The following is a 22,893-nucleotide window of genomic DNA, read 5'->3' on the forward strand; positions in this document are numbered from 1 at the left end:
GTCACTTTGTTCCATCACTCCACAGCTGTTCCATCATTTTAATCTGCAGAGATTGTCTTTAAATTTCCGAAATGAAATGATTTTCCTGCAAGCCGGGGATTGGAGAGCCGGGGTACGCCGTGTATTTTCACAAGAGGAAAAGAAAAGAGGGAGAAATGCACGTTAAAGCCAGGCTGGCCATCTGGATGGGAGGCGCGTGGAAATGCCGTTAATTGCGAGCTGCCCCCGGGGCTGCGGCCAAAGGGGAAACAGCAGCAGGAGCGGGGTGGGAAGGGGAAGCGGGGCCGTGCAATGGGTGCCTACGCCTTCCTCAGCTCCGGGGCTGCGGCCGAGGGATGCCAGGGTCGCTTGTCCAAGGCAGCGCTTGCAGGGAGCGGTGGCAGCTTGCATTAGAATTAATTAACATCATTAACAGCGCGCTCCGGGGAGCGCCAGCTCTTGCAGGCTGGGAGCGAGCGACAACTCGAGGGGTGCTAAATCCGGTCCTTTTCCTTCAGGAAACAGAAAAAGAGGGGGGGATAAAGAACAGAACAACGATGAGCATAGCGGTCTCCCGTGGGTTTGTTCCACCCGCGGCACCGGGGTGCACAGTGGGGCGGGGTGGGGGGGGGGAAGAAGGGATATCAACCAGCGATCCCGATCCCCCTCCGGCTCCACGCGTCCCCCGCTGTGAAGTTTCACCCCCCAACAACACCGGGGGGGGCGGGGCGGCTCCGCCTCTCACCGGGGGGGTCCGGGGGGCTCCGGGTGGTGCCGCCCCGCCGCGCTCATACGGAGCTGTCCGCGCCGCGGTGCTGCAGCGCCCGCCGCCCCCTGCGACCCCCGGGCGGAGCGCCGGGCATCCCGGAGCGGAGAGCGGCCGGCGCTGAGCTCAGGCTGCCCGGTAAGGAGAAACCCGGGGCAGCCCGGCATCCCCTCGGCCTCACGCCGTTCCGGCAGCACAACTCGCGCGGTTCCCCGCTAACTCAGCTCCTTTTCTCCCCGCTCCAGGGTACCCGCTTCCCCGAGCATCCCATCTCCCCGCTGCCTCCAATACCCGCGTCCCACCTCCCCGCCGCTCCCGGTACCCACAGCTCTGGTTCCCTGAGCATCCCACCTCTCCGATCCCCTCGATACCTGCATCTGTCCAGTTCCCCGAGCATCCCGTTTCCCTGCTAACCCTTCTACTCGTAGCTCCTTGTTCCCTGAGCATCCCACCTCCCCGTTACTCACATCTCCCCGTTCCCTGAGCATCCCATCTCCCTGCTACCCTCAGTACTCGCATCTCTCAGTTCTCTGTGTATCCTGTCTCCCCACTACCTCCGGTATCTGCATCTCCTGGTTCCCTGAACATCCCACTTCCCCATCACCCACAGCTCCCAGTTCCCTGAGCATCCCATCTCTCCGCTACCCTCAACACCTGCATCACTCCAGTGCTCTGAGCATCCTCTCTCCCCCACCTCCAATTCCTCAACACCCTCCCCAACACCCCAACACCTGCATTTCCTCCATTCTCTGAGCGTCCCATCTCCCCGCGGTACCCACATTTCTCAGCACCCCACACCCCGCAGCCATGGCGTTCATGGTGAAGAGCATGGTTGGGGGGCAGCTGAAGAACCTGACGGGTGGCCTGGGTGGCGAGGAGAAGAGCGAGGGTGAGAAGTCCCCGGCAGAGGCTCAGGGCATGACCCGCGAGGAGTATGAGGAATATCAGCGGCAGCTGGTGGAGGAGAAGTAAGTGCTGATGGGGGAAAGGGGGGAGCACGGGAGGGAATGAGGTCCCGGAGCTCTCTGTGCACAGAGGAAGACAATGGTGGGGGTGGCAGAGCCAGGACGCTGTTTAACGAACCTCTCCCCCCCCCTTAATCCCTTAATCCGCTTCCTCAGGGATTTTTTTCTCCTTTCTGGCTGTGCAGTGGGGGGAAAAAAAACGGGAGGATGAGTGGGGGGGAATCGAGACTTTGTGGAGAAGATGGGGAGTACCTGGGTTGGGGTGGGGGTGATAAGGTGGTGGGGCACTTGTAACAGCTCTGCGTGGTTCACAGGATGGAGCGAGATGCCCAGTTTGCCCAGCGCAAGGCAGAGAGGGCCACGGTCAGGTCCCACTTCCGAGACAAGTATCGTCTCCCCAAGGTATGGCACAGGGAAAAGGGGGGGACCAAAGGGAACCACCGCCCAGGGGGGTTGTGAGCCCCAAATCCCAAAGCATAACTCTGTTCCCCTAAAAAGCACCATTCCATCAGACCTTCCAGACACCCCTGAGCAGCACCAGCTCCACCATCCCAAAGAAGACCCCAACACGCACGCTTAGCCATGATTAGACCCCCCCAATTCCCCTCTTGACCCTGACCCCATCTCATTGAGGGGCAGCCCCTTCTACTCCAGGCTGCCGTCCCCATAGCCGTGACCAGCTCCTTCCGCACTGGATCAGCCCCAGCTCCATAGAAAATTTGGCAAACACTTCCTAGATGGATCCCAATTTTGGATCTTCCGCCCCACGAGCCATTCAGTGGGAACAATTCAATCAGTGACAATTCAGCCTCTCTTGGAGCTGCCACAAATGTTCCCCCCTCCCCAAAACACACTCGGCATTCAGTGAGAGCCTTCCTGCAGCTCTTGGTAGTGAATGCTGTGAATTGGAGCCGGGCTAATTTTAGTTTGGAAAGGTCAGCTCAGCCAAGTGATATTGTTCTTATTGCTGGAGATTCTTGGTCCAGCCTGGATGAACGCCCCACTGCTCCTTGCACCCTTGTAACTGCCAGCAAACAACAGCTGGAGGATCTGCCTTTTGCTGCCAAAAGAGAAGAAAGGCAGAGAAAAAGATGGAGATTTCCTCCAGGGGAAGCGGGGACTTGCTGAGATGCGGCCCCTGATCCTTTTGCTGCTTCCTCGTGCTTGAGATGTCCCTTCCAATCTTCAGACAAGTTTCTTCTGCTCATTCCTGATCCCGCTTGGCAGTTGGTCTGCCTCTTGCAAGCTCTTCAGCGCAGAGCTGACCCCAATACGCTCGCTGGTGGGCGCAGTCGTTAGACATACGTGTAGCTTAATTGGGTGCCCAAACATCAGATGGGAGCTGGAAGGCAATTTAGAGCCATGCCGGCTCAATCTGTTTAGCACATCAGCTCTTCCTTTGCGGTGTGTGCTGAGCTCTGCTTGGCCACGTCCCCCTCTGGGTCACTGAGGGATGGAGCTCATGGGTGTCATCCCACCTGCATGCCAGGGACTGACCCTAAAGCCTTGGGTTGGCTGCCAAAGCTCATGTGGGCACTACAGTGTCAATTCTGGATGTAGTCTTGGTGCCCTCAGGATGTCCCACCACCCCTTGCCTTGACTTTCAGAACGAAACTGACGACAACCAGATCCAGCTGGTGGGAGGCGACGTGGAGCTGCCCAAGGAGCTGGCCAAGATGATCGAGCAGGACAACGAGGAGGAGGAAGAGAAGAACTCCGTCATCGGTCAGCTCAGCAACATCCAGAACCTGGACCTTGACTCCTTGAAGGACAAAGCCTCGGCCACGCTAGAGGACCTGAAGCAGTCAGCTGAGAAATGCTCTGTGATGTGACCCAACCGACGTGACACCCTCAGCCTCGCAGCGGTGGGGACCCACCGATGGTCCCGGGTCCTCCTTCTGAGCCATGTTAAGCCCTGACCCAGATGTCCCCGCTCCGTCCGTGCCGGTATCCCCGTGCGTGGTTTTGTTGTTGGGTCGCGGTCCGGTCTGAGGTTAGAGCAAAGGGATGGCTTGGCGTCCCTATCTCCCGGGGTGGGATCGGCTCCATGCGGGAGAAGGGGCAGAAGGTGACCCCATAAGGGAAAACGCTTCCTTCTCTGTCGTGATGTGGTCGTGTGCTGTGCTCAGTCGAGTGTTACACCTCCTATGCTGTCCCCGTGCCACGGCACTGTTATCGCCGCTGGAATAAATACCAGGAGATGTCTATGCATTCCTTTCTCCCACAGTGCTCCCTCTTGATTCTATGGGCGATGGCGTTTCAGTGCTGGGTGGTGGAAGCATTACATTTAGAGCACCTTTGTGGGTTTATGCTCAGTGTGCCCAAGCAGCATTCCTCCCCAGCCGCCGAGAATTGGACTAGATGACCTTCAAGGGTCCTTTCCAACTCAAAAGGTTCAATGATTCCATGGGTGGGAGCCTCTTCTTTGGGAATACACAAGGAGCCACTGTGCCGAGACGGCCAGTGTTCATCCCCCACGCACAGAGCCCTAGAGAAGTAATGGTTATAGTGGAGAACCAAAGGAGCTGCTACCCAGGGATGGGGGTTTTGTTGTTTTTCCCTTTCTTTTTGTGTTATTTGAAGTCAATTAAAGCTCCCCGCAGGATGCTGCCGGAAGGACAATCGGATTAAGGGGATCATGCAGCGGCACCCCACGTCTCCCTTTCCCTGAGTCTAAGAGGCTTTAGGGGGAGAGCATCTTAAAACACGTGAGGGGGAAAATCACACTGACCCACCTCCCCCAATCCCTTTGCGGGGAGCACAGCGTCACCTCCACGGCTGCAAGCCTCAATGTCAAGGAGAGCTGGTACAATCTGACCCTAAACTATCCCGACACCAACCCTGAGGACACAGCTCCAGATTGGGGCGCATCTCAGGCAGAGCGTGAAGGCATATGTGATCGTGTTCACTGGCTGCAAGGGCGGGAGGCTTGAAAGCTCTTTAAAGCCTCGGGATATAATCTCTGCTCTAAATAATGCGGCAAAAAAATATATTCCATAAAAAGGTCTCTGCAAGAAGAGGTCACAGCCTGGGGCCCAGCAATGTGTGGTGGCTTTGGGTGACACTGCTGCCACCACACACATCTGGATGAGACGACATCCAACCCCTTGGGCTCCCTAAAGGCACGTGGAGAAACCCCCCAAGCAAGTATTTATTCCAGCTGATAAATTACATCCCCTGATGAAATACAGCAGATCTGGAGAACAGCCCCCCCTGCTCCACAGTGGAGGTGAGTGGCTGCGCTGGGGCCAGCCCCCAGGGATGAGGTTATTGGTGTATCATTGCCATTACAAGCACAGAGCCTGCCAGCCCTGAGCACTGCAGCACACGCAGAGCCAGACCCTGCCCTGGGGTCTGCAATGGCTTTCCCTGCACCTGATTCCCACGGGTGGGCTGAGAACTGCCCAGACCTCATGACACCGATGAGGCACAACCGCTTTAGCATCAGGCACACAGAACAAGCAGCTTCCAATGTGCCGAAGCGCTGCCCCCACTCCCAGCAAAGCAAAACCCCGTGCCACAAACCACCAACGATCCGTGCCCTGCTTTTTGTTTTCCCCCCCCCTTTCCTTTCCCCATGGGTCGGGGTGAGCTGCAGGCTGTGCACGCAACAGCCGCGTGCCTGCACGAAGCAGCAGCAGCCGCCGCCGCGCTGCCCAGCCAGTGGAGGGAATTGGAGTGGAATAACCTGCCCGCCGCGGGCACGCAGGCTGCTGCTGCAGCAGACGTTCCAGGCAGGGACTCCTCCTGACGGGAAAATGCAGTCACGCTCAGCCCAGCCGTCTCCTCGGCCATCTGCAGCACCACGGCGCCGGCAGCATCCCATTGGGCGTCACTGCAAGGTGCAGGCTGGGGGGGGAAGGAACGATAGAGGGGATGGTCACCTGGCTGGGAGAGCTCTGTAGGCATAGAGCTGACAGAGAAAAGGATTTGGGGACTCACAGCTCCGGACAGAGTCTGCCAGAGCTTCTTTGCCCATGGACTGCGCCTCCCGCATCTGTATGGGCAGAGAAATCACCACCATCAGTCTCATAAAGCCACCACCATTAACCCCCAAACCCCAAATGTTGCCCTCAGCCCTACCTTGATCTGATCCTTCAGGTACTCTGCCCGGGCCATCAGGGTCTGGATCTAGCAGACAGATGCAGGCAGCCCCATCAGAGCGGTGTCCCCATGGGGCTGGTGGGGTTGGGGCAGGTGCTGGGGCTCACCTCCGCATGCAGCAGCTCCCGTCTCCTCCCCGCTGGTTCTGCTGCAGGGTGCAGGCACAGGGTCACCAGGGCATAGGACTCATTCCCCTGACCTCCCCCCCAAACCCAACTCCCCAACTCACCAGCCAGGAGCAGCAGCAGCTCGCCCAGGCTCTGCTGGTAGAGCTCCAGGGTGTCACCATCATCCTTGCCTTCCTCCTCCTGTAATAGACCCCAGCTATCACCAGCTCTGGAGTGAACAGGGTGTGCTCCATCCCCATGAACAGCAGGACCCCAAATCCAGCACTCACCCTTGCCACAGCCACAGAGGCCATCTCCAGTGCAGCGCAGAGCCGTGGCTTGTCCTTGGCCATCTCTGCAACGAGACAGATGGGGAACACCTTCAGCCTGCTGGGAAAGGCAGATCCCCACCCCCCACGCCAGCTTGGCCCCATGGAACACCTTTGAGGATCTCCCTGGCTGGGTTTCCCTGCTGCAGGAGGTTCTTGCTTTTGGAAGCCACCAGTGCCTTCAGCTCCTCTGCTCGCGAGATGTACTGCCCCACCTGTGGCAGTGGGGCCAGGTGTAGTATAGTGCCATGGGGGCTGGTCCCTCCCACCCCATACTCACCTTTGCCCGGATGGCTTCTTTGCGGCGAGCATCGCTTTCATCTGGGGGCAAAGGGGGTCCAACGTCAGGGGTGGGGGCTGCAGCACATCCTGGGTGTGCCACAATCTCACACCCAACCACATGAGCTCCATCCCCGCCCCTTTCCATCGCTCCCCACAACCTCCCAGGAACGCAGGGACTCACAGTGCAGAGCAGGCACAAAGTACTCCAGAGCTTTGCAGTACAGACTGAGCGCAGCAGACGCATCCCCCTCCTGATCCTTCTTCACCGCCTCCACCACCAGGTTGGTCTGGAGGTAACGGGGACTCAGGACCAGAGCCTGGTCCCACGCATCCCATTGCCACTCACCCACCACTCACCGCCTTGCAGAAGCTCTCGGGGCCGGGCACGTGCTCCATGTCCACAAAGGGATGGGCAAAGAACTCCTCAAAGGAGATACGCTTTAAGGGGTCCCTCTCCAGGAGGCGCTGCAGGAGATCTCGGCACTCTGGGGACAGTGGGGGCCGGCTGGGCAGCTGGGCAGGGACAGCGGTGGCACCAGGTGGCACAACCCAGTGTCCCCACCCCACGCTATATCAGTGTTACCTCGATGGCTCGCTCACTGCGGATCTTCTCCTCCAGCTCAGCAAACGAGCGGGAGGCAAAGGGGGGTCGGCCAAAAAGTGCCTCTACAAAGAGGAGAGCAGTGAGGAGTCACCCCGTGGTCCTCTTGGTCCCACCAAGGGGTTGTCAAGCCAAGGGTTTGGGGGTGGGGGCCCCACGGCTCTTCCCTCTGCCCTACAAACAGATGTGAGTATGGTGGACATGACCATCATCACAGCCAATGTCACCCAGCACCCATAGGGCTGGACTGTACCCACACCATGATGGGCTCTCCTGCACCTGGTCTGTCCAGGTACACGTGGTCTCCTATCCACAATGGGGTTGTTCCCCACCTTTTGGGACCCTTATAGGGTGTAGAGAGATGGGTGCACAGAAGAAGGACCCACCATAAAGGATGACGCCCACCGACCACAGGTCCACCCTGGCGTCGTACTGTTGGCAGCACACCATCTCAGGGGCCATGTAGAGTGGGGAGCCACGCAGCACGTGCTTCTCATCCCACGGTGACATGTACTGCGCAAAGCCAAAATCTATGGGAAAAGCATGGTCAGCGGTCACCCACCACCACCCCATAGTATCCTAGGGGCAGGGACCTGACCTGCCAGCTTTAGCTGAGGGTTTTCCGGGGTGCTGAGCAGGATGTTCTGTGGCTTGAGGTCCAGGTGGGAGATATTGTGGTCGTGGAGGAACTTCAGGGCACAGGCTGGAGGGATAAGCGGGGAGGTGGGATGGTGGCTCTGACACCAAGAGTCCCAATGGTCCTCATCCCCCAGACCCACCCGGCCCTCACCGAGCTGCTGCAGGAAGATACGTGCCACCTTCTCAGGCAAGATCCGCCGCATCCGGATGAAGCGGGACAGATCCCCACCAGCACAGAACTCCATGATCAGGTAGATGTGGTCACTGTCCCACTGCAAGGCGACCCAGCTGGCCTCAGCGCATCACCCCAAGGGGCCACGAGCCAACCCACAGCCCCATGGGGAGCTCCAATCCTATGGGATACCATGGGTCCTATGGGATCCTATGGGTCCTATGGGATCCCCCCAGCCCCACCTGGAAGTCCTTGAGCTCCACGATGTGCGGGTGCCGGATGGTCTTGAGGATCTCGATCTCAGTAAGCAGGTTCTCCACCGAAGCCCTGTTGAGGCTCCTCTTGCTCACACACTTAACAGCCACCACCTCGCGCGTGTTCCTCTGCCGTGGGACGAGCGGAGACCACCGTGGAGCAACCACGAACCTCCGATATCCCTCCCCCCCCCATAGGCTGTCAATGGGAGCCCGCACGGTGCAGAGCTCGGTTCTCCCGCACCTTGCTGTACGCTTTATACACCGTAGCGTAGGTGCCGGTTCCGAGGCGCTCGGTGAGCACGAAGCCGTCCAGTCTCGGTGGGGCGCAGCCCCCCCCGGCCATGCCGCCCCGCCGCCCGGTTCCGGCTCCGTCCGCAGCTCCTCCCCGGCAGGAAGGGGCGGGTTCCGCTGCCCACATTGCTTCCCAGCTGGGTAATGGGATAAGGGGGCAGGACGGTGCCGATAAAGGAGCTTGAATTTACTTCTACCGAAGGCTTTGCTGCCTTCCTCCTGCTCCGTGCGGTGGGAAGCCAACCCCCGACCCCCCCTCCCCAACCTCCGCCAGCGATCCCTTCTCTCCCCCTGCGCTGGATGCCCGTGGAACAGGCAAATCGATAAGCTGGGAATGATAAGCACAGATCCCCCCCCCCCAAGCCCCACCTGCTCCCACGTCCCCTCTTGCCCCATCAGGCAGGCTTTGGAGCACATAAAGAGGTCAAAATGCAGCATCGTGTTAAGTGTAGTAAACCAGAGGTACAATTTTCCGCTCATCAAATGAACAACGACCTACATGCAAGTTACAAAATCCAGCCCTGCCCTCCCCCCAAACCGTCCCTCCCACCAGAAAATAAACAAACCCAGCGGATGAAATCAAGTTGTTCAGAGCACAGGCCGATAGAAAAGAGAAAGTAAGATGGAAATCTCACCTCCCTGCTACAGAACGGGTGAGAGGAGGAAGAGACACACAGCTCTCAGTGGCCCATTGACAGGTCTCCCCACCCTCTCCACGCATCCTTGAGCAAAGCAGGGAAACCGACTGTCATAAACCGAGGCCAACTGAAGCTAAAGATGCAGATCTCATTGGAGTCGGCATCACAGAGCTAACATGGTACCCACGAAAAGTGCATCGTTAGAAAATGAAGGTTGGGGTTACAAAGGGAGGGGATGCGAGGCAGAGGTGGCCCCTTGGGGAGGGTTAATTGCCCCGGAAAGCACTGTGTGCAGCTGATGAGGCCGCCCCGGCCGCTGCGTTCTGGAAGCTCCTGTTGGTGAGGATGCCTTGGGAAAACTCTTCCTGAGCCCTTTGGAAGCTGGCTCCCGTGCGCCGATACAGGGAGTGCACCTGGGAAACAGAGCAAGAGGAAACACATCAGGCTGCAGGTGTAAGGGATGCACACAGAGCTTGCAATTCTGGTGCATGAGCTTAAAGAGGGTGAAGCTTGGGAGCTTGCTGGCTGCCTCCTCTGCACTGTTAATGGCACACCCTGCAGTATCTGCTCCTCCCATCCCCTTCCCAGAGTGGCCACTTGCTCAGTACTGACATAGAAAGCCCCACCAGCACCATTCTGTTGGGTGCACTGGTTCTACCTAAAACACTGATCCTCAGCCCAGCAGATGAGAAAGGAGGCAGCCCCACCTGCATATGATCCCAGCCACAGGGATTCTGCCAACAGCTCCGAGCCACTCACCTGCTTGAGGAGGAAGAGTGAGAGAACCGCACAGAGCGTGAGGAACCCTGCCACCACCATCATGATGATGGCCACAGCCACGTTGTTGTGCAGCTCCGACAGTGCCGAAATCCAGCCGCTGTAAGACAGAATGGAGTAAGTGTGGTGTGTTATGGCTCTGTCCCCAGCTGCGCCCCATTTCCATTCAGCAGGCAGGTGCTGTCAGATATCAAGTCACTCCAAACACCTCCAAATGTAGCCAGGCTGAGTTAAGAGAGGCTGGAACTGGATGGCAGACCCAGAGCCCAGAGCTATGTGTGATGGTGACAGCAGCTCCAAGTGTTGGAAAGAGGAAGGAATGAAGCAAAAGGCTGCAAAAAAAAAGCTCCCCTGTGATAACTGGCAGCTCCTAAGATGACTCTGGGAGATCTCAGTGCTTGGCTGTAGGTCAAAACACCCACACGATGCCTCGCTCAGAACATCCTCCTGCAGTGCTACAGGAAAGAATCTCTCCAGCTGAGCAAGCAAACAGGCCACGAGCCACCAGGAGGCTGGGGACCCCAACAGGACTGTTTGGTTCACTCCACGTGCAACTCCTTGTGCATGAGAAGCAGAAATGCAACGCCATGCACTGCAGCTAAAAATATACCTGCTGTCTGGCTTGAGGAGACAGAGCTGAAAGTTCAACGCATGCTCTGCAACGCTGGACTAAAAATGGAGTGCCCCCCTCCCAGTCCCCCCATGATTGAGGGGTGGGGGGAGCAAGAGGACAGCTCTGCCCCTGAGCTGTTCTGCAGGCAGCGGGCAAAAATAGAGAGCAGATTCACTGCACTCATCTCCTGAAGGCTCTTCCCTAGGGGGACAACCGCTGGCTGTTAACCTTTATCTGCTCTTCACAAGCACTGCAGGAATGTGAGAATCTGATCTGCAACCAACGCAGCGAGGTGAAAAGAAATCCATTGCTTTCGTTGTGGTGGGGGGAGGGATAATTTGGGGGCATGGACTAGTGTGCCAACAAGAAAGAATGAGAGATTCCTCACCCCCATGCTACAGCCCCCAGAGAAGGGAGGAAGCTCTCAGGGAAGGCTCTATTTAGTGACTCGATCAATGTAACAAAGGGATGGGAAACGCTTAGGAAAAGAATTGCAGAGTAGGACTGGGAGATTCCACACGCTTCTTTAAGGCCGTGGCAGCAGCAGAAGCGCGTGTGTCTTCACTGGGACTAAGAGAGGATGAGCAGAGGAGACAGACACACCAGCTGAGACCTGCCAACACTGCGTGCCAGGCGAGAGACACAGGAGAAGGAACAGACAGCTGTCAGCAAGAGAGCAGCACCGGGCCCCATAGCTTCTGACACCAGGGCAGGGCTGCACCAGCTTGTTCAGCTGAGCTTACCTGTTCCCCCAGCCAGGGATGCCGACAGCCTGGATGACGTAGATTGCTATTTGGCAGAAGAAGACGAAAAAGAAGACGAAGAAGCTGAAGGAGCTGTCAGACCTGCAGGAGAAACAGCAGCAGGAGTGAAACCTAAGGACATCGTTCCTGGATACATTCCCTCCTCTGAGAAATGGGAACGTTTTCAGTGATGAACTTTGTGCTAAAGGAAGGTGGTTGCAGAAGGAACTTGTGCAGCGACAAGACTTAAAATACATCCACTGCATATTGCAACACCACCACAGCACAGGGGGAGATGGGGTGAAGACAGCTTCCTTAATGGGCAGAGCACACTCAACTGATTACTGCACCTAACAGTTTCCTTAATAAAAGGTAGGACTCTATGTTAGCCAGGCCTGGATTTCACAATAAAAAAGGATCACTATAATCAAATACCATCAGATATTACAATATATTTAGGCACAAGTGGGTTTGATCTGGTCAAAGAACGCAAAGAGCTGGAAAAATCCTGCAGGCAACATCACACAAATCAAACCAAAGCTCCTCCCACTACAAGCTCTATTCCCCATCAGAGTGGAAAACAATACTTGCCTGAAAGCCTTGTAGATCGGTCGGTACCAGCAGAGAAAGGCACAAGGGGTGAATAAAACAAACCACAGGATTGAGAGACCAAAGTCTACTCCTTTTTCTGGCTGAACCGTGAAAGACGCCAAGCAAGCGAGGAGATTGAGGAGCAGAGTGACTGAATGCACTGGTCAGGATGGAAGAGAGAAGAAGCATCAGTCAACTCGTAGGAAGCTCAAACCTCTGCAAGTGTCTCTTGCTGGACACATGAAGCTCTGCAGTAGTTCCTTTTGGCCATCTCAATTCCTCTCCTTCACTGGAAGGAAAATGAGGCTCAAGCCAAGCACCTCATTCAACCCTGCTGCTTACAAACCATTCTTAAATCTCTGTGGAGCATCACAACTGATAAACGCAGCTGAGAGTGTTTTGCACCTGATCTACCTGCCATCTTTCTGAGCCTCACACTGTAACGTCTCTGTTAAACAACCACCAAACTTCTGCGACTCCCAAGGCAAAAACCTCGACCTGCAGACCTCGATATGTCTTCATAAACAAGAAAGGGAGGCATTATTTTACCTGTACAGACAACGCCTGCAGCGTTTAGTGCAGAGCAAAGTTCAGCACTTGATTCAGAATCTCCAAAGAATTTTTATGGCAGTTCAGGTCGTTACTCACGCATCCACAAGTAATAAAGCATCTTGCATATCCGCTGGTAGTCAGCTGGGATGTCTGCAGAAAAGTCTTGATAAAAGCACGGCTTGATTGGACAGTTCCTGGGAAGGGGAGGCCAGTTGTTCTGTCTCGCTGTGGAAGGGACAAAAGAGCAGTTCTTTGCTTGCTCTTCTCTGTTTGGAAGAACCATTGGCATGCTTTCGTTTGCAAGCTGCACTCATATCAACAGACATTAGCACCCTGGGGTGAAGGTGTTTGAGCAGGGATGTGGTAACCCCACTGGCAGCAGCAACATAGAGCAACCTAGAGTTGAAAGCTTTCCTCTGTGGGAGGCAGAGTTTCCATGTAATGGCCAAAGGACCATCGTGAGCACTTGAGTCCAGGCTCAATCATTCAAGGTTAGTGGGAAAATACTGTTTCGCTCTGTTTAAGATAGCATCAAGACTGATAAAAAGCCAGAGATTAACTCCAGTAGCTCATCTCAGAGCTCATTTCCTGCCCAGCCCAGTTACACTATAAGCCTTGGAGGGACAGGTGCAGCTCCAGGGGGCTGCCACAGCCATGAAAAGCTAGAGACAGAGAAGCATTCCTTTGGACAGGTCAAAGCCATGCTGATAAACCAAGCAGCACAGGCGACCCCAGGCATCACGTTGGCTGCAGACAAGGCAGGAAGCATTACTCACGATTAATGCTGGCTGCATTGTTCTGCAATTCCCTTTCCTTCTTCTCCAGCTCAGCTGCCTTCCTCTCTAGTTCTGCCTGCTGCTGAAGCAACCCGGCCTGTGCTGCTGCAGCCACAGCCTAAAGAAAGCAGAAAAAAAAGTAAGTCCTTCAGTCCTTCCCCAACCAAGACAGTGGTAATGCCAACTGCCAGCACATCAGATGCCAAACTGGAAGAGAAAGACAAATTCAATAGCAAAGGAGGACAGTTCTTTCTTCTTACATGCTGGAAGACTAGATTAAAACTGATGCAGGACTCAATCCGGGGGTTCACTTCCTAACCTACTGGAAAATAGTGTGGGAGGAGTCCTGAAGAGGCTCCATTCCATCTCCTTTCAGCAAAGCCATGCTTTCCTTATAGCTGCTTCCACTTTCCAGCTAGCTTTGTTGCTCTGCGTGCCATCCAATAACTCACCTGCAAGGCAAATGCCTGCCCTGGTAAGGCACATATATTTCCTCACCCTCTTATTGATGCCTGTAAGACAGCAGGTCCCGCTGCCTATTGGCTCCCACCAAAGTCTTGCCTTGATCTCTTTTCACTACATGTTGCTTTTCTGCTCTAACGTAGACTTTCCCAGATACAACCTTTGCAAGCTTCAGACCCACCCTTGCCTTCTCCATCCCTCAAAGAAGGGGTGGCTCCCCAAGAGACCCTCTAACCTCACTGTGCACAGCTGAACAAACCCAGTGGCATTATTCTGCCCCAGCAGAGCTACCCCCACATGTCTCTAACTCATAGAGGACCTCCTGCTCCCATACCTGTGGTGTGGGCTCCACAGATGTCTGCAGAACAGCAGGCTGTGAGTGACCAGAGGGCTGCGTGGCTGGTGCCGTCCGTGCTGCATTGGTCTGAAAGCAAAGAGCAAGAAGGGAACAAAGTCACGCACAGCTTCTTTAAGCAAAGAGCAGTTCAGACTTCAGCACTGCTACAACAAATAGGAGGCAATTCTATGCTCTCAAAAACGTGTTTCTTCCCTAACACCCCAGGGATGTGGCACCCAAAGCTTACAGGCATCAGGCAAAAGAGAAAGCAAGTGGGATTTTGAGCAGCTGTTTAAACCTCAAGTATAATTTTTTATCCCACTTTCCTGCTCTCCTTCTCCCCATCTCAGCCACCAGGAAACAAGATGGAAGCTCCTGCAGTGATCCATCGATGATATCAAGTGTGGCAGCTCAGCTCCCAACGCAGAGACCAAATAAATATTGATGATGCCACAACACATCTTCCTCTTCACGCAGCTTTACTGGGAGAAACAGTTCCAGAGGAACACAGAGCTCCAACAAGGAGTTTCAGTGCTTGCAGTTTGCCACGCACACAGCGTCCCCAGGGAAATCAGCTGTGAATGCCTCCTTTTCTCATTTAAGCTGTACCTACCAAGGGACCCTTTAGACTGATGAAACCAACGCTAAGACACCCAGTGCAAACACACACGTACCAGCTGGGAGCCCTCAGAGAAGGGGTTGAATTCATCCAAGCCGCTCTGGCTCGCATTCGTGAGCTGTGTCACCGAGGGGTCCTGAAAGAAGAGAGCAAAACCAAATGATCATCAGGCTCCACGAGCTCAAACACCACCCGCTCTGCCCACTTCCCCAGTAGCAGCAGGACTGTGATGTTTGTGGCCTGCGATGCCTTTAGTGTGGTGAAGACAGACACTGCCTCGCTGGGCTGAGTGCTGAATCCAGAAGGCAGCATCCCTGCAGGCAGCCTGCCTGACTCAGCAGCCGGGTGAGCTGAGGACACCAGCCCAGAACATTTCTGGTCCTCCAGCTCTCCCAGCTGGAGGCAGCTCACACGGTTCTGTGACAACGCTGTCCCTTGGGGCACAAACAGATAAGTGTTCCTATATAGCCAGGGAGCAGATCTGAAATACCACAGTGTTTTTATTTTCTCTTTTATCTGTATCCACAGCAGCTCCTACCTGAAAGTGCCTCTCCCTCCTCATCTGCAACACACACAGTGTTTTATATACACTGTTTTCTGCTAACAGATTACTTTTAATAGACAGATTCTGACCTCAGCAGCACTCCTATCACCAGTAATTAAGGAAGTGAGGCCCTTTGTGAGCTCAGGAATCCAACTGCCTGGTCAAACAGCCTGTCAATATGGGTGTAGCCAAAGAAAACTAAAAGAAGCCATTTCTTATTCCTCCTTCCGCCAGCAGCTCACATCTCGAGCTCAGGCAATTCCGTGGTTAATGGGGCAAGAAGCATTTGAGGCTGAGACTGAGCAAGAGTGAACAATTCTAGTGTGCAAAGGCCACACGCTGTGGAAAAGTCCTTTGGTTCTTTTCAGTGCTGGGCTTTTAGTGCAGCCTCCTGCTGCCAGGTGAGAGGTGCACAGGGTGGTTAATGAGTAATGCTGCACCTCCCCTCGCTGCTGGGCACACTGCTTAGCACGCCACAGCTGCTCCGTGCCCAAGTTGTAGCTTCATTTTAGGGCAGGCAAAGACTCAGCCTGGCTGACATCCAGCAGGTGACTGCATGAGGGAAAGAAACCTTCATAAAAGCACAGGAATAAGAAAGGAAAAGCTGTGCACCGTTGGAAGAGAATCAGTAAACTGGAAGGAAAGCAACTGGGAATGAGGAGATGCACTGGGACACTTAGGCAAGTGTTTTTTCTTTCCATCCCTTCTTTCCAATGGGAAGGGAAGCCCTGCAGTTAATGTGACAGTGGCACTGCTATCAGAAAGGCCAGGAGAACAGCACTGTTCCCAGTAACATCAATGGGAAGAACACTACCACCACCCTGCTTAGCCAAAGCTTGATATTAAATGATCTCTCATCTTCCAGCACAGCTTTAACCTAAGTACTTAATTAGCTTAACTGCCTGTCACTACACAAGTGTGCCTAAATGATATCCAAAAAGCAGAGCCCCTGCAGTGTTTGGGCACAGATCAGTGCACCCTGAGCAGCTCAGCTTCCACAAACCAAGGCCATATCACAGGTTATTCCCACCAGCTGCAAACTCACAGACACAAGGTTGATCCTTCATGCTGCAAAACACAGACAACGTGGCTCTATCTGATCACTGAGGTGCTTTGCAGGCTGCTCCCATGCACCAAAGCACGTGGCTGCCCTCCTTTAAGGAAAGCAACCACACTCTTCTCAGCCCTGGACGTCACACACTTTTCCTTCCTGATGAGTAATTGCTTGTTGGACTCCTGCAAAAACCCTCAAGCTGTTTCCTGGTCCAGAGCCCAGGAGAAGCCTGAAATCTGAAGGCACTCACCTTATCCCAGCTGGGCTGAGCCTGCCTTAGGGATATACTGTTAGTTATGGGACCGACCTACAGCGCCAGCAGTGCTGCCCCTCTCACCACAGCCCCTATGGTCAGTATAGGTGGCATGCTGTCACCATTTCAGGTTGCTAAGCATGGAGTAAGTCCCTATTTAAATTGAACTGCCTTGATAGGAGAGTTATAAGGGATCATTTGGAGCTGGAAGGGGCCATCTATGCAACTCAATGAGCAGGGACACCCACAGCTCAGTGAGGCCCAGCCTGGTTCCTAACCCTGCCTTGACACAGGTGTAGGTGCCTGCTATGTACCCTATGGAGCTACTCCCCACTTGCTCTCACGGCACCCCAACAGGAACGATCCCATAGGGACCCCTGAGCTGCTCACAGACCCACCCAACCCCGTCCCTACGGCTGGGAGCTGCCCAGTCTCCTCTCACTCCCCATAGCCCCCTGTAATAACCGATGCCCGGAGCGGGGCGGACCCCGGCCCCAAATATGGCCGGACCCCACGAGCGCGGCCCCGGGGGGCGCCGGACACCTCCGCCATGAGCACCCCCCTAGTCCCGCCCCCCGGCTCTGATTGGCTGCGGCCCGAGCGAACGGCGCAGCCATTGGACGGCGCGGTTTCGCTCAGCGCCACGTCCCGCCGGCCGCGAGGGGAGGGGAAGGGAGCGGAGAGAGGAGGGAAGCGAAGGGAGGGAAGGGGAGAGCGGGCCCGGAACGCACCTGGAAGGGGTTCACGTCCACCGGGTCGGCGAACGGGTTGGTGTCGAAACTCGACATGGCGGCAGTGCCGGCCGAGCGCCCCCGCTCCGCTCCGCGCCGCCGCCCTCCGCCGCTTCACCGCCGCTTCCGGGAGCGTCACGTGACCTCGGCGTGCCGCCGCCGCCGCGTGACGTCATGACGTCGCGGAAGGGGGCGGGGCACGCTGGGCGCGCCGGCGCGCCGCGGGGATCGAGACGGGAACGGAAAGGGGCGCACATGGCGGAACCGCGCGGTGAGAGACGGGGGGGAACCAAGGGGACGGACACGGACACGGACACGGACACGCGTGGCGGTGGCGGTGGTAACGTGTCCGTCCCATCCCGCAGTGTTCCCGTTGCGCTGCACGGTGCGGAACTACGCGTGGGGGCAGCGCGGGCTGCGCAGCGCCGTGGCACAGCTGGTGTCCAGCGCCGACCCCTCGGCCAGCATCGATCCCGAGCAGCCGTACGCTGAGGTGAGCCCGGCACCACGGCCCTGCGTCCCGCCGTCCCCCCTGGCGCTGAGCCGGCCCTGCCGCTGTCCCGCAGCTCTGGATGGGCGCCCACCCCAGCGGGGACAACGCGGTGTTGGACGGCCGGGACCCCCCGCAGGCGCTGGGCTCGTGGCTGGCCGAGCACCCCGCCTGCCTGGGCTCCAAAGTGTGCGAGGCCTTCGGCGGCCGCCTGCCCTTCCTGTTCAAGGTACTGTCCGTCCGCACCGCCCTCTCCATCCAGGCGCACCCCAACAAGGTGAGTGTATCCCGGCTTGTATCCATGGAGACACCACCATGGCCTGCTGTCACACCCCGTGTCACGCCCCAACACCCCCCATTAGGAGCTGGCCGCCAAGCTGCACGCCCAGTTCCCCCAGCACTACCCCGATGCCAACCACAAACCCGAGATGGCCATCGCGCTCACTCCATTCGAAGGGCTGTGCGGCTTCAGGCCCGTGGAGGAGATCGCCGCCTTCCTGCGGGGTAAGCCCTGCTGGGTGGGGAGGAGGGACACGCAGCACCCAGCCCAATGACCTCGTATTGTCTCTGACCGGCCCCCACCACAGATGTCCCCGAGCTGCGGGCGCTGGTGGGTGAGGTGGCAGCTGAGCAGTTGGAGCGCAGTGCCAGCCATGATCCACGCGGCGTCTCGGCTGCCCTGCGTGTCTGCTTCACCTGCTTGATGAAGAGCGAGAAGGAGACCTTCACCCAGCAGCTCAACATGCTGGTGGAGAGGATTTCCCAGCAAGGTGGGTGACATTCCCACCTGTAGGATGCTGGAACTCCAGTCTTTGGGGTGGATCCAGTCTCTGAGTTGGGTGGGCGCTCTCTAACCCTATCCACATTCCTCTTGCAGCGGCCAAAGGGCAGGATACATCTGCAAGCAATGGGGACCTGCTGCTGCGCCTGCATGATCAGTTCCCTGGGGACATTGGCTGCTTCTCAATCTATTTCCTCAACGTGGTGAGGCTGGAGCCTGGCGAGGCCATGTTCCTGGCTGCCAACGAGCCCCACGCCTACCTGCAGGGAGGTGAGCTCAGGGATGGGCACACGGCACAGGGTCCATCCCACTGCTGTGCAGTGACATCTCTTCCCCACAGACTGTGTGGAGTGCATGGCGTGCTCTGACAACACGGTGCGTGCCGGCCTCACCCCCAAATTCATTGATGTGCTCACACTCTGTGAGATGCTCAACTACACGCCAGCACCCAGCAGCTCCAAGATCTTCCCGGCCGTGCAGAGCCCTCTGGACCCCTCTGTCTTCATCTATGACCCACCCGTGCCTGACTTTACGCTGATGAGGATAGAGGTGAGCTGGGCGAGTTTTTAGGGTCTTCAGAGCTGATCTCTGATCAGCTGATCACTGTCCCAGTGTTAGGTTTGCTTTCTGAATGAGTTTTAGCCCCACTTCCCGACAGTGCTCCTTACTTGTTACAGGGCTGGATTAGGTTGGGTTAGAAGGACCTTAAAGACCATCTCAAATCAGTCCGCTGCCCCTTCACTAGCCCATGGCTCTGAGCACCTCCAGGGATCCTGTCCACAATTCTGTGGGCACCTAAACTCTAAACCTATGGGTTTAGATGTGGGATTGCTGGAGGATGGTGACCAGCCCCTCTCCATTCCATGTTCTCCCTGGGGCTCTCTTGGCTTCTTGAGCAGCTTTGGATGTAGGGATAGGGAGGAAGGAGTCTTGGGTCTGCAGAAAGGGGAAGGGGAATGAGTGCCTTTAATCCCAAAGAGAAGGAAAGCTGCAGGAGATCCACACTGTTCTGTTGCAGATTCCCTCCTCCATCAAGCTCTACCTCATCTCTGCACTGGACTGTGCCAGTATCCTGCTGGTGATCCAAGGTACGGCCAGGGGCACCTCTACAGCTGCCACATCTGAAATGACCCTGCGCCGGGGCTCCGTGATCTTCATGTCCGCCAACGAGATCATGTCCCTGCACCTGGCCCCATCCGAGGGGATGCTGCTCTTCCGAGCCTGCTGCCTGCTCTGAGCAGGATCTCCAGCCATCCCCACACTCCAGGGTAGATAGAAACCAAAGCAGTTTTGGTCAGTAGCTCAGAAGTCACCCTAAAAGTGAAACTCAAAGCAACCCGCATCCAGTTTCTAGAAGAAGCAACTCACACTCCTCTGCTTTCTGAACCAGCTCTTTGGGGCTGAGACACTCGTGTCTCCATTGTGTCACAGCCTCTAGGGCCAGTCCTTCCCAGTGCTGCTAACACCATATGACAATTATTTATGTTTTGTTTGGTGTGCTGGGTTTGTTGGGTTCTTTTAGAAACCGCTGCTTACGCCTGTGAATGTGATGCTGGGGCTTCTACCGGGAGGAAGGAGGTTTGGGATCAGCTGGGTTCTCCCCTTGTCCACCTGCCAATGGAGTGGCTTTATGGGACAGTGGGGTCTGAAGGTCTTCAGGTGACCGGTGCTATGAATAAAGTGGTGACTCTGTCCTCAGCCTTGTGTGCGGAGCTGGAGGAGGCAGCACATCCACTGCTGGCTCCCCCAGCCCCAAATGGGGGCTCAAAGGGGAACATGGTGGTGAGGGAGGTGGCAGAGCTGATGGTGGACACCAGCACCTATGGGGAAACAAGATGGATCTGGGAAGGGAGCAGTAAGACACGCTTTGAGTAACAAGATCCAGTTTATTGAGTGCTTCCTCCAATGAGGAGTATACCAAAAATCCTCAGTTCTTTAGACATAGATCATTTAAATAAGGTTTCTTTATAAGAAGCCGATTGTCCTCTACAGTACAGCAGGACCATGATTTAAGGCAGCTTAGAAAACCCGCTCCAGGCAGAACTCTTCTGCCTTGAATCTATGCCCAAATGGGCTGAGCTGCACCGTGATGGCTGGGGGGAACACATCATAAATAAAACCCAGAGGCCAACACTGGCCCTTTTTATATCTAACAAGAAAGAAAAACACACCTATACCAAGAAAAAGCAAGCTGCCCTTTGGGCACCTTCCTGCCCTGGCCAGCTGGCAGCATAAGATACACAGACATAAGGAAGAATGTAACTGTGCCTATTTGTGGAGCTGTTCCAAATTTGACCTTAATGAGCAGATTCAGGAGGACCATGTCAAGCAATGTCCTTGTAAGAGGACATGGTTTTAGGGCACTCTGGGTGCGTAGTGTCTGAGCTGTTCAGGGCTGAAGAATGGGACTGCTATGAGTCCCTTCTTTACCCTGGTGACAGATGAAACCCATGTGGCTGTATGTCACTGAACCACCCCTGTGATATTGCTCTGTAGAACCAGAAGTGGTTTGGGACTGGCTGGGTGCTATAATGCAGCACTACTGAGTTCTTGGGATGCCACCGAGCATCCCAAGGGATAAAGAACGTGGTGGCTTTTGAGGTGTCCCATGTGAGCAGCAGCTACTGGACCACACAGGAGAGAGAATCCCCAAAGCAGCAAGGGCAAGAGGAGGTGGTGGGTTTGGGAGGGATGAGATCCAGGTCCTCGTCATCTGGGACTTCATCCAGGTGGTACCCGTCCTGCAGCAGCTGCCGGCTCAGGTCCTGGTTCACCTGCTGGAAAGGAGAGAGAAGATGGGGCTGATTAATGTTCCCTGTTAATAATGTCATTGGTGTTCTGGTTAATGCTGCCGTGGGTGTGACAGAGGGGGACAGACCAGCAGGGTTTAGTTAACCTCAAGAACAAGCAGCATCTTGTTCTAACTGTGATTAGAAATGAAGGCAAAGCGCTGAGCCCCGAGGGGAAAATGGGGTAGGGGACTCCAACAGGAACTATGTGAGGGGCCGGGAGCCAAACCTGGACTTGCCTCAGCAGATGAGTAGCCAGATGAGCCCCTCGATTCCAGCTCCCCATCACTAGGATGAAAAGATGGTGTCAGAACAAGTGCTGCAAGCTCCTTCAGCAGCCAGACAAGGGAACCTCCAAAGAACCCCAAGGGAAGTGAGGAGTTTACTTGCTAAATTTGGGTCAGAGGTGTTTTGCTGCTAGGAGGTGCCCAGCCCAATCATGGATGGGCTCCAAGCCGCAAGGCAAATCAACCTCTAGATCAATGAGGTTTATAGGCTAGTCCTCTGCAAATCCCACCCCAGGGGCAACCATCCAGCACGCTGACCCTCTAAAAACACCCACTTGGAATGAGAATGGGATGCTCACCTGTCTGAGTCCAGAGATACCAGGCTTTCCTCTGCTGTCTGGCTGAGTGCCACGTAGCCCTTGTGAAACTTCACTGCTCTGCAAATGCACGGGGACACGGCTGCAAGGCGATGGGCAGCAGCAAGAATCCATGTCCCCTACACAGGGCATGCAGCATTCCTATCCTCACAGCATCCCCAATCCCTGCAGCATCCCCAACCTTAATGCATTCCCATCCTCACCTTTGCAGCATCCCCTTCTTCACAGCACCCCCAGCCCCAACCTTGCAGTATCTATTGCAGAACCTCCATCCTTGTAGCATCCTCAGCCCCATCCCCACATCATCCCCCCCCCAAAGCAGCCGTCACCCCACACACAGATAAAACACAATGAGGTGACCAAAGGGGCTCTGACCTTTTGGCTGTAGGTTTCAATGGTGGCCTACCGGGCCCCCCCAGCAGCCCGTGCCGCCGCAGTGCCGCCCTGGCCAGCTCCCGCTGCCTCTCTGCAACCGAGGGGAGGGTGAGGGCCGACAGTCCCATAGGGGTGTGAGCTCCTCACACTCGGCCCCATTGGGGCTCACACTTACGCAGCGCGGCTGGGGCCCGGCTGAGTGTGTAAGGCCCGCTCCTTGTGGCCCCTCCGCCTCGCTGGCCCGGCCTCCTGTCACTGCGAGGCAACTGCGGAGGGAAAGCAGCACAGTGAGCCCTATACGGCCCCATATATCCCCATGCAGCCCCATATATCCCCATACGGCCCCATATATCCCTATACAGCCCCATATATCCCCATATATCCCCATACAGCCCCATATCTCCCCATACGGCCCCATATATCCCCATACAGCCCCCCAACCCAATTGCCCTACCGCCTCTCCCCGCCCCCCGCCCGCTCGGCCCGCATAGGCCGCAGCCCCAGGCCCGCCGCCGCCGCCCGTCGCCATGGCCGCGCTTCGCCCCGCCCCTCCACCAATAGCAGCGCTCTTCGCCCTGCCCATCCACCAATGGCAGCGAGCAGAGAAGAGAGCAACCAATGAGGAGCAAGAAGGGGCGTGCCCTATGCTGCACATGCAAAGGGCTCCGGGCT

General features: G+C 56.1%; 5 protein-coding genes across 18 annotated transcripts; 2 read left to right on the plus strand and 3 right to left on the minus strand.

Annotated features, from left to right (window-relative positions):
- The first annotated feature begins 743 nt into the window (after nt 1–743).
- Nucleotides 744–3,921, plus strand: CPLX3 (complexin 3). The gene is made up of 4 exons (XM_015872771.3): nt 744–883; nt 991–1,713; nt 2,025–2,112; nt 3,318–3,921. The coding sequence occupies exons 2-4, from the start codon at nt 1,553–1,555 to the stop codon at nt 3,540–3,542; spliced, it is 474 nt and encodes a 157-aa protein (XP_015728257.1). The 5' UTR covers nt 744–883; nt 991–1,552; the 3' UTR covers nt 3,543–3,921.
- A 781-nt stretch (nt 3,922–4,702) lies between these two features.
- On the minus strand, nt 4,703–8,577 carry ULK3 (unc-51 like kinase 3). Of its 13 annotated transcripts, none has more exons than XM_015872767.3 (16): nt 8,443–8,577; nt 8,187–8,327; nt 7,924–8,044; nt 7,732–7,836; nt 7,520–7,663; nt 7,116–7,198; nt 6,890–7,045; nt 6,714–6,819; nt 6,531–6,571; nt 6,363–6,465; nt 6,212–6,276; nt 6,044–6,122; nt 5,922–5,962; nt 5,794–5,841; nt 5,653–5,707; nt 4,703–5,559 (listed from the first exon to the last, which is right to left on the minus strand). In XM_015872767.3, exons 1-16 carry the CDS (start codon nt 8,542–8,544, stop codon nt 5,543–5,545), a joined length of 1,407 nt encoding a protein of 468 aa, XP_015728253.2. In that variant the 5' UTR covers nt 8,545–8,577; the 3' UTR covers nt 4,703–5,542. The 13 variants fall into 13 exon arrangements, 7 of the variants coding, with proteins under 7 accessions (XP_015728253.2, XP_085372039.1, XP_085372037.1 ...); XR_014934446.1 differs by having other exon boundaries at nt 4,828–5,559; nt 6,890–7,017; XR_001557431.3 differs by having other exon boundaries at nt 4,828–5,559; nt 5,922–5,959; nt 6,044–6,138.
- Nucleotides 8,578–8,910: 333 nt separating this feature from the next.
- SCAMP2 (secretory carrier membrane protein 2) lies at nt 8,911–17,334 on the minus strand. Its single transcript, XM_015872560.2, has 9 exons — nt 17,183–17,334; nt 14,656–14,736; nt 13,979–14,068; nt 13,183–13,300; nt 12,503–12,631; nt 11,855–12,014; nt 11,264–11,365; nt 9,890–10,007; nt 8,911–9,543 (listed from the first exon to the last, which is right to left on the minus strand). Exons 1-9 carry the CDS (start codon nt 17,237–17,239, stop codon nt 9,397–9,399), a joined length of 1,002 nt encoding a protein of 333 aa, XP_015728046.1. The 5' UTR covers nt 17,240–17,334; the 3' UTR covers nt 8,911–9,396.
- Nucleotides 17,335–17,395: 61 nt separating this feature from the next.
- On the plus strand, nt 17,396–20,151 carry MPI (mannose phosphate isomerase). The gene is made up of 8 exons (XM_015872559.2): nt 17,396–17,453; nt 17,548–17,675; nt 17,749–17,949; nt 18,035–18,176; nt 18,260–18,442; nt 18,550–18,723; nt 18,794–19,002; nt 19,472–20,151. The coding sequence occupies exons 1-8, from the start codon at nt 17,438–17,440 to the stop codon at nt 19,688–19,690; spliced, it is 1,272 nt and encodes a 423-aa protein (XP_015728045.2). The 5' UTR covers nt 17,396–17,437; the 3' UTR covers nt 19,691–20,151.
- Nucleotides 20,152–20,319: 168 nt separating this feature from the next.
- On the minus strand, nt 20,320–22,780 carry FAM219B (family with sequence similarity 219 member B). 2 transcript variants are annotated; one of them, XM_085515915.1, is made up of 6 exons: nt 22,676–22,780; nt 22,397–22,487; nt 22,222–22,312; nt 21,829–21,906; nt 21,482–21,530; nt 20,320–21,230 (listed from the first exon to the last, which is right to left on the minus strand). In XM_085515915.1, the coding sequence occupies exons 1-6, from the start codon at nt 22,748–22,750 to the stop codon at nt 21,075–21,077; spliced, it is 540 nt and encodes a 179-aa protein (XP_085372041.1). In that variant the 5' UTR covers nt 22,751–22,780; the 3' UTR covers nt 20,320–21,074. The 2 variants fall into 2 exon arrangements, with proteins under 2 accessions (XP_085372041.1, XP_032302859.2); XM_032446968.2 differs by having other exon boundaries at nt 22,397–22,723.
- Between the last annotated feature and the right edge of the window lie 113 nt (nt 22,781–22,893).

This window comes from Coturnix japonica, chromosome 14, assembly GCF_054131305.1.
Source record: "Coturnix japonica strain WE chromosome 14, WE-NBRP24, whole genome shotgun sequence".
NCBI lineage: Eukaryota > Metazoa > Chordata > Aves > Galliformes > Phasianidae > Coturnix > Coturnix japonica.

Bases quoted from the DNA above. Each gene is read 5' to 3' on its own strand.
- MPI (XM_015872559.2), top strand. The intron at 18,443-18,549 runs GTGGGTGACATT...TTCCTCTTGCAG, and splicing joins GGAGAGGATTTCCCAGCAAG to CGGCCAAAGGGCAGGATACA. The intron at 19,003-19,471 runs GTGAGCTGGGCG...GTTCTGTTGCAG, and splicing joins TTACGCTGATGAGGATAGAG to ATTCCCTCCTCCATCAAGCT.
- ULK3 (XM_085515914.1), bottom strand. From the start codon at position 8,544: ATGGCCGGGGGGGGCTGCGCCCCACCGAGACTGGACGGCTTCGTGCTC. The intron at 7,664-7,731 runs GTCAGGTCCCTG...CTTTTCCCATAG, and splicing joins CCCTCAGCTAAAGCTGGCAG to ATTTTGGCTTTGCGCAGTAC. The intron at 7,046-7,115 runs GTAACACTGATA...GTCCCTGCCCAG, and splicing joins GCAGTGAGCGAGCCATCGAG to CTGCCCAGCCGGCCCCCACT.
- CPLX3 (XM_015872771.3), top strand. From the start codon at position 1,553: ATGGCGTTCATGGTGAAGAGCATGGTTGGGGGGCAGCTGAAGAACCTG. The intron at 1,714-2,024 runs GTAAGTGCTGAT...CGTGGTTCACAG, and splicing joins CGGCAGCTGGTGGAGGAGAA to GATGGAGCGAGATGCCCAGT. The intron at 2,113-3,317 runs GTATGGCACAGG...CTTGACTTTCAG, and splicing joins ACAAGTATCGTCTCCCCAAG to AACGAAACTGACGACAACCA.
- SCAMP2 (XM_015872560.2), bottom strand. From the start codon at position 17,239: ATGTCGAGTTTCGACACCAACCCGTTCGCCGACCCGGTGGACGTGAAC. The intron at 14,069-14,655 runs GTACGTGTGTGT...CTTTGCTTTCAG, and splicing joins TCTCTGAGGGCTCCCAGCTG to ACCAATGCAGCACGGACGGC. The intron at 13,301-13,978 runs GTATGGGAGCAG...TGCTTTCTTTAG, and splicing joins CTGTGGAGCCCACACCACAG to GCTGTGGCTGCAGCAGCACA.
- FAM219B (XM_032446968.2), bottom strand. From the start codon at position 22,649: ATGGGGATATATGGGGCCGTATGGGGAGATATGGGGCTGTATGGGGAT. The intron at 22,313-22,396 runs GTAAGTGTGAGC...CCTCGGTTGCAG, and splicing joins CCGGGCCCCAGCCGCGCTGC to AGAGGCAGCGGGAGCTGGCC. The intron at 21,231-21,481 runs GCAAGTCCAGGT...TCTCCTTTCCAG, and splicing joins CTGGCTACTCATCTGCTGAG to CAGGTGAACCAGGACCTGAG.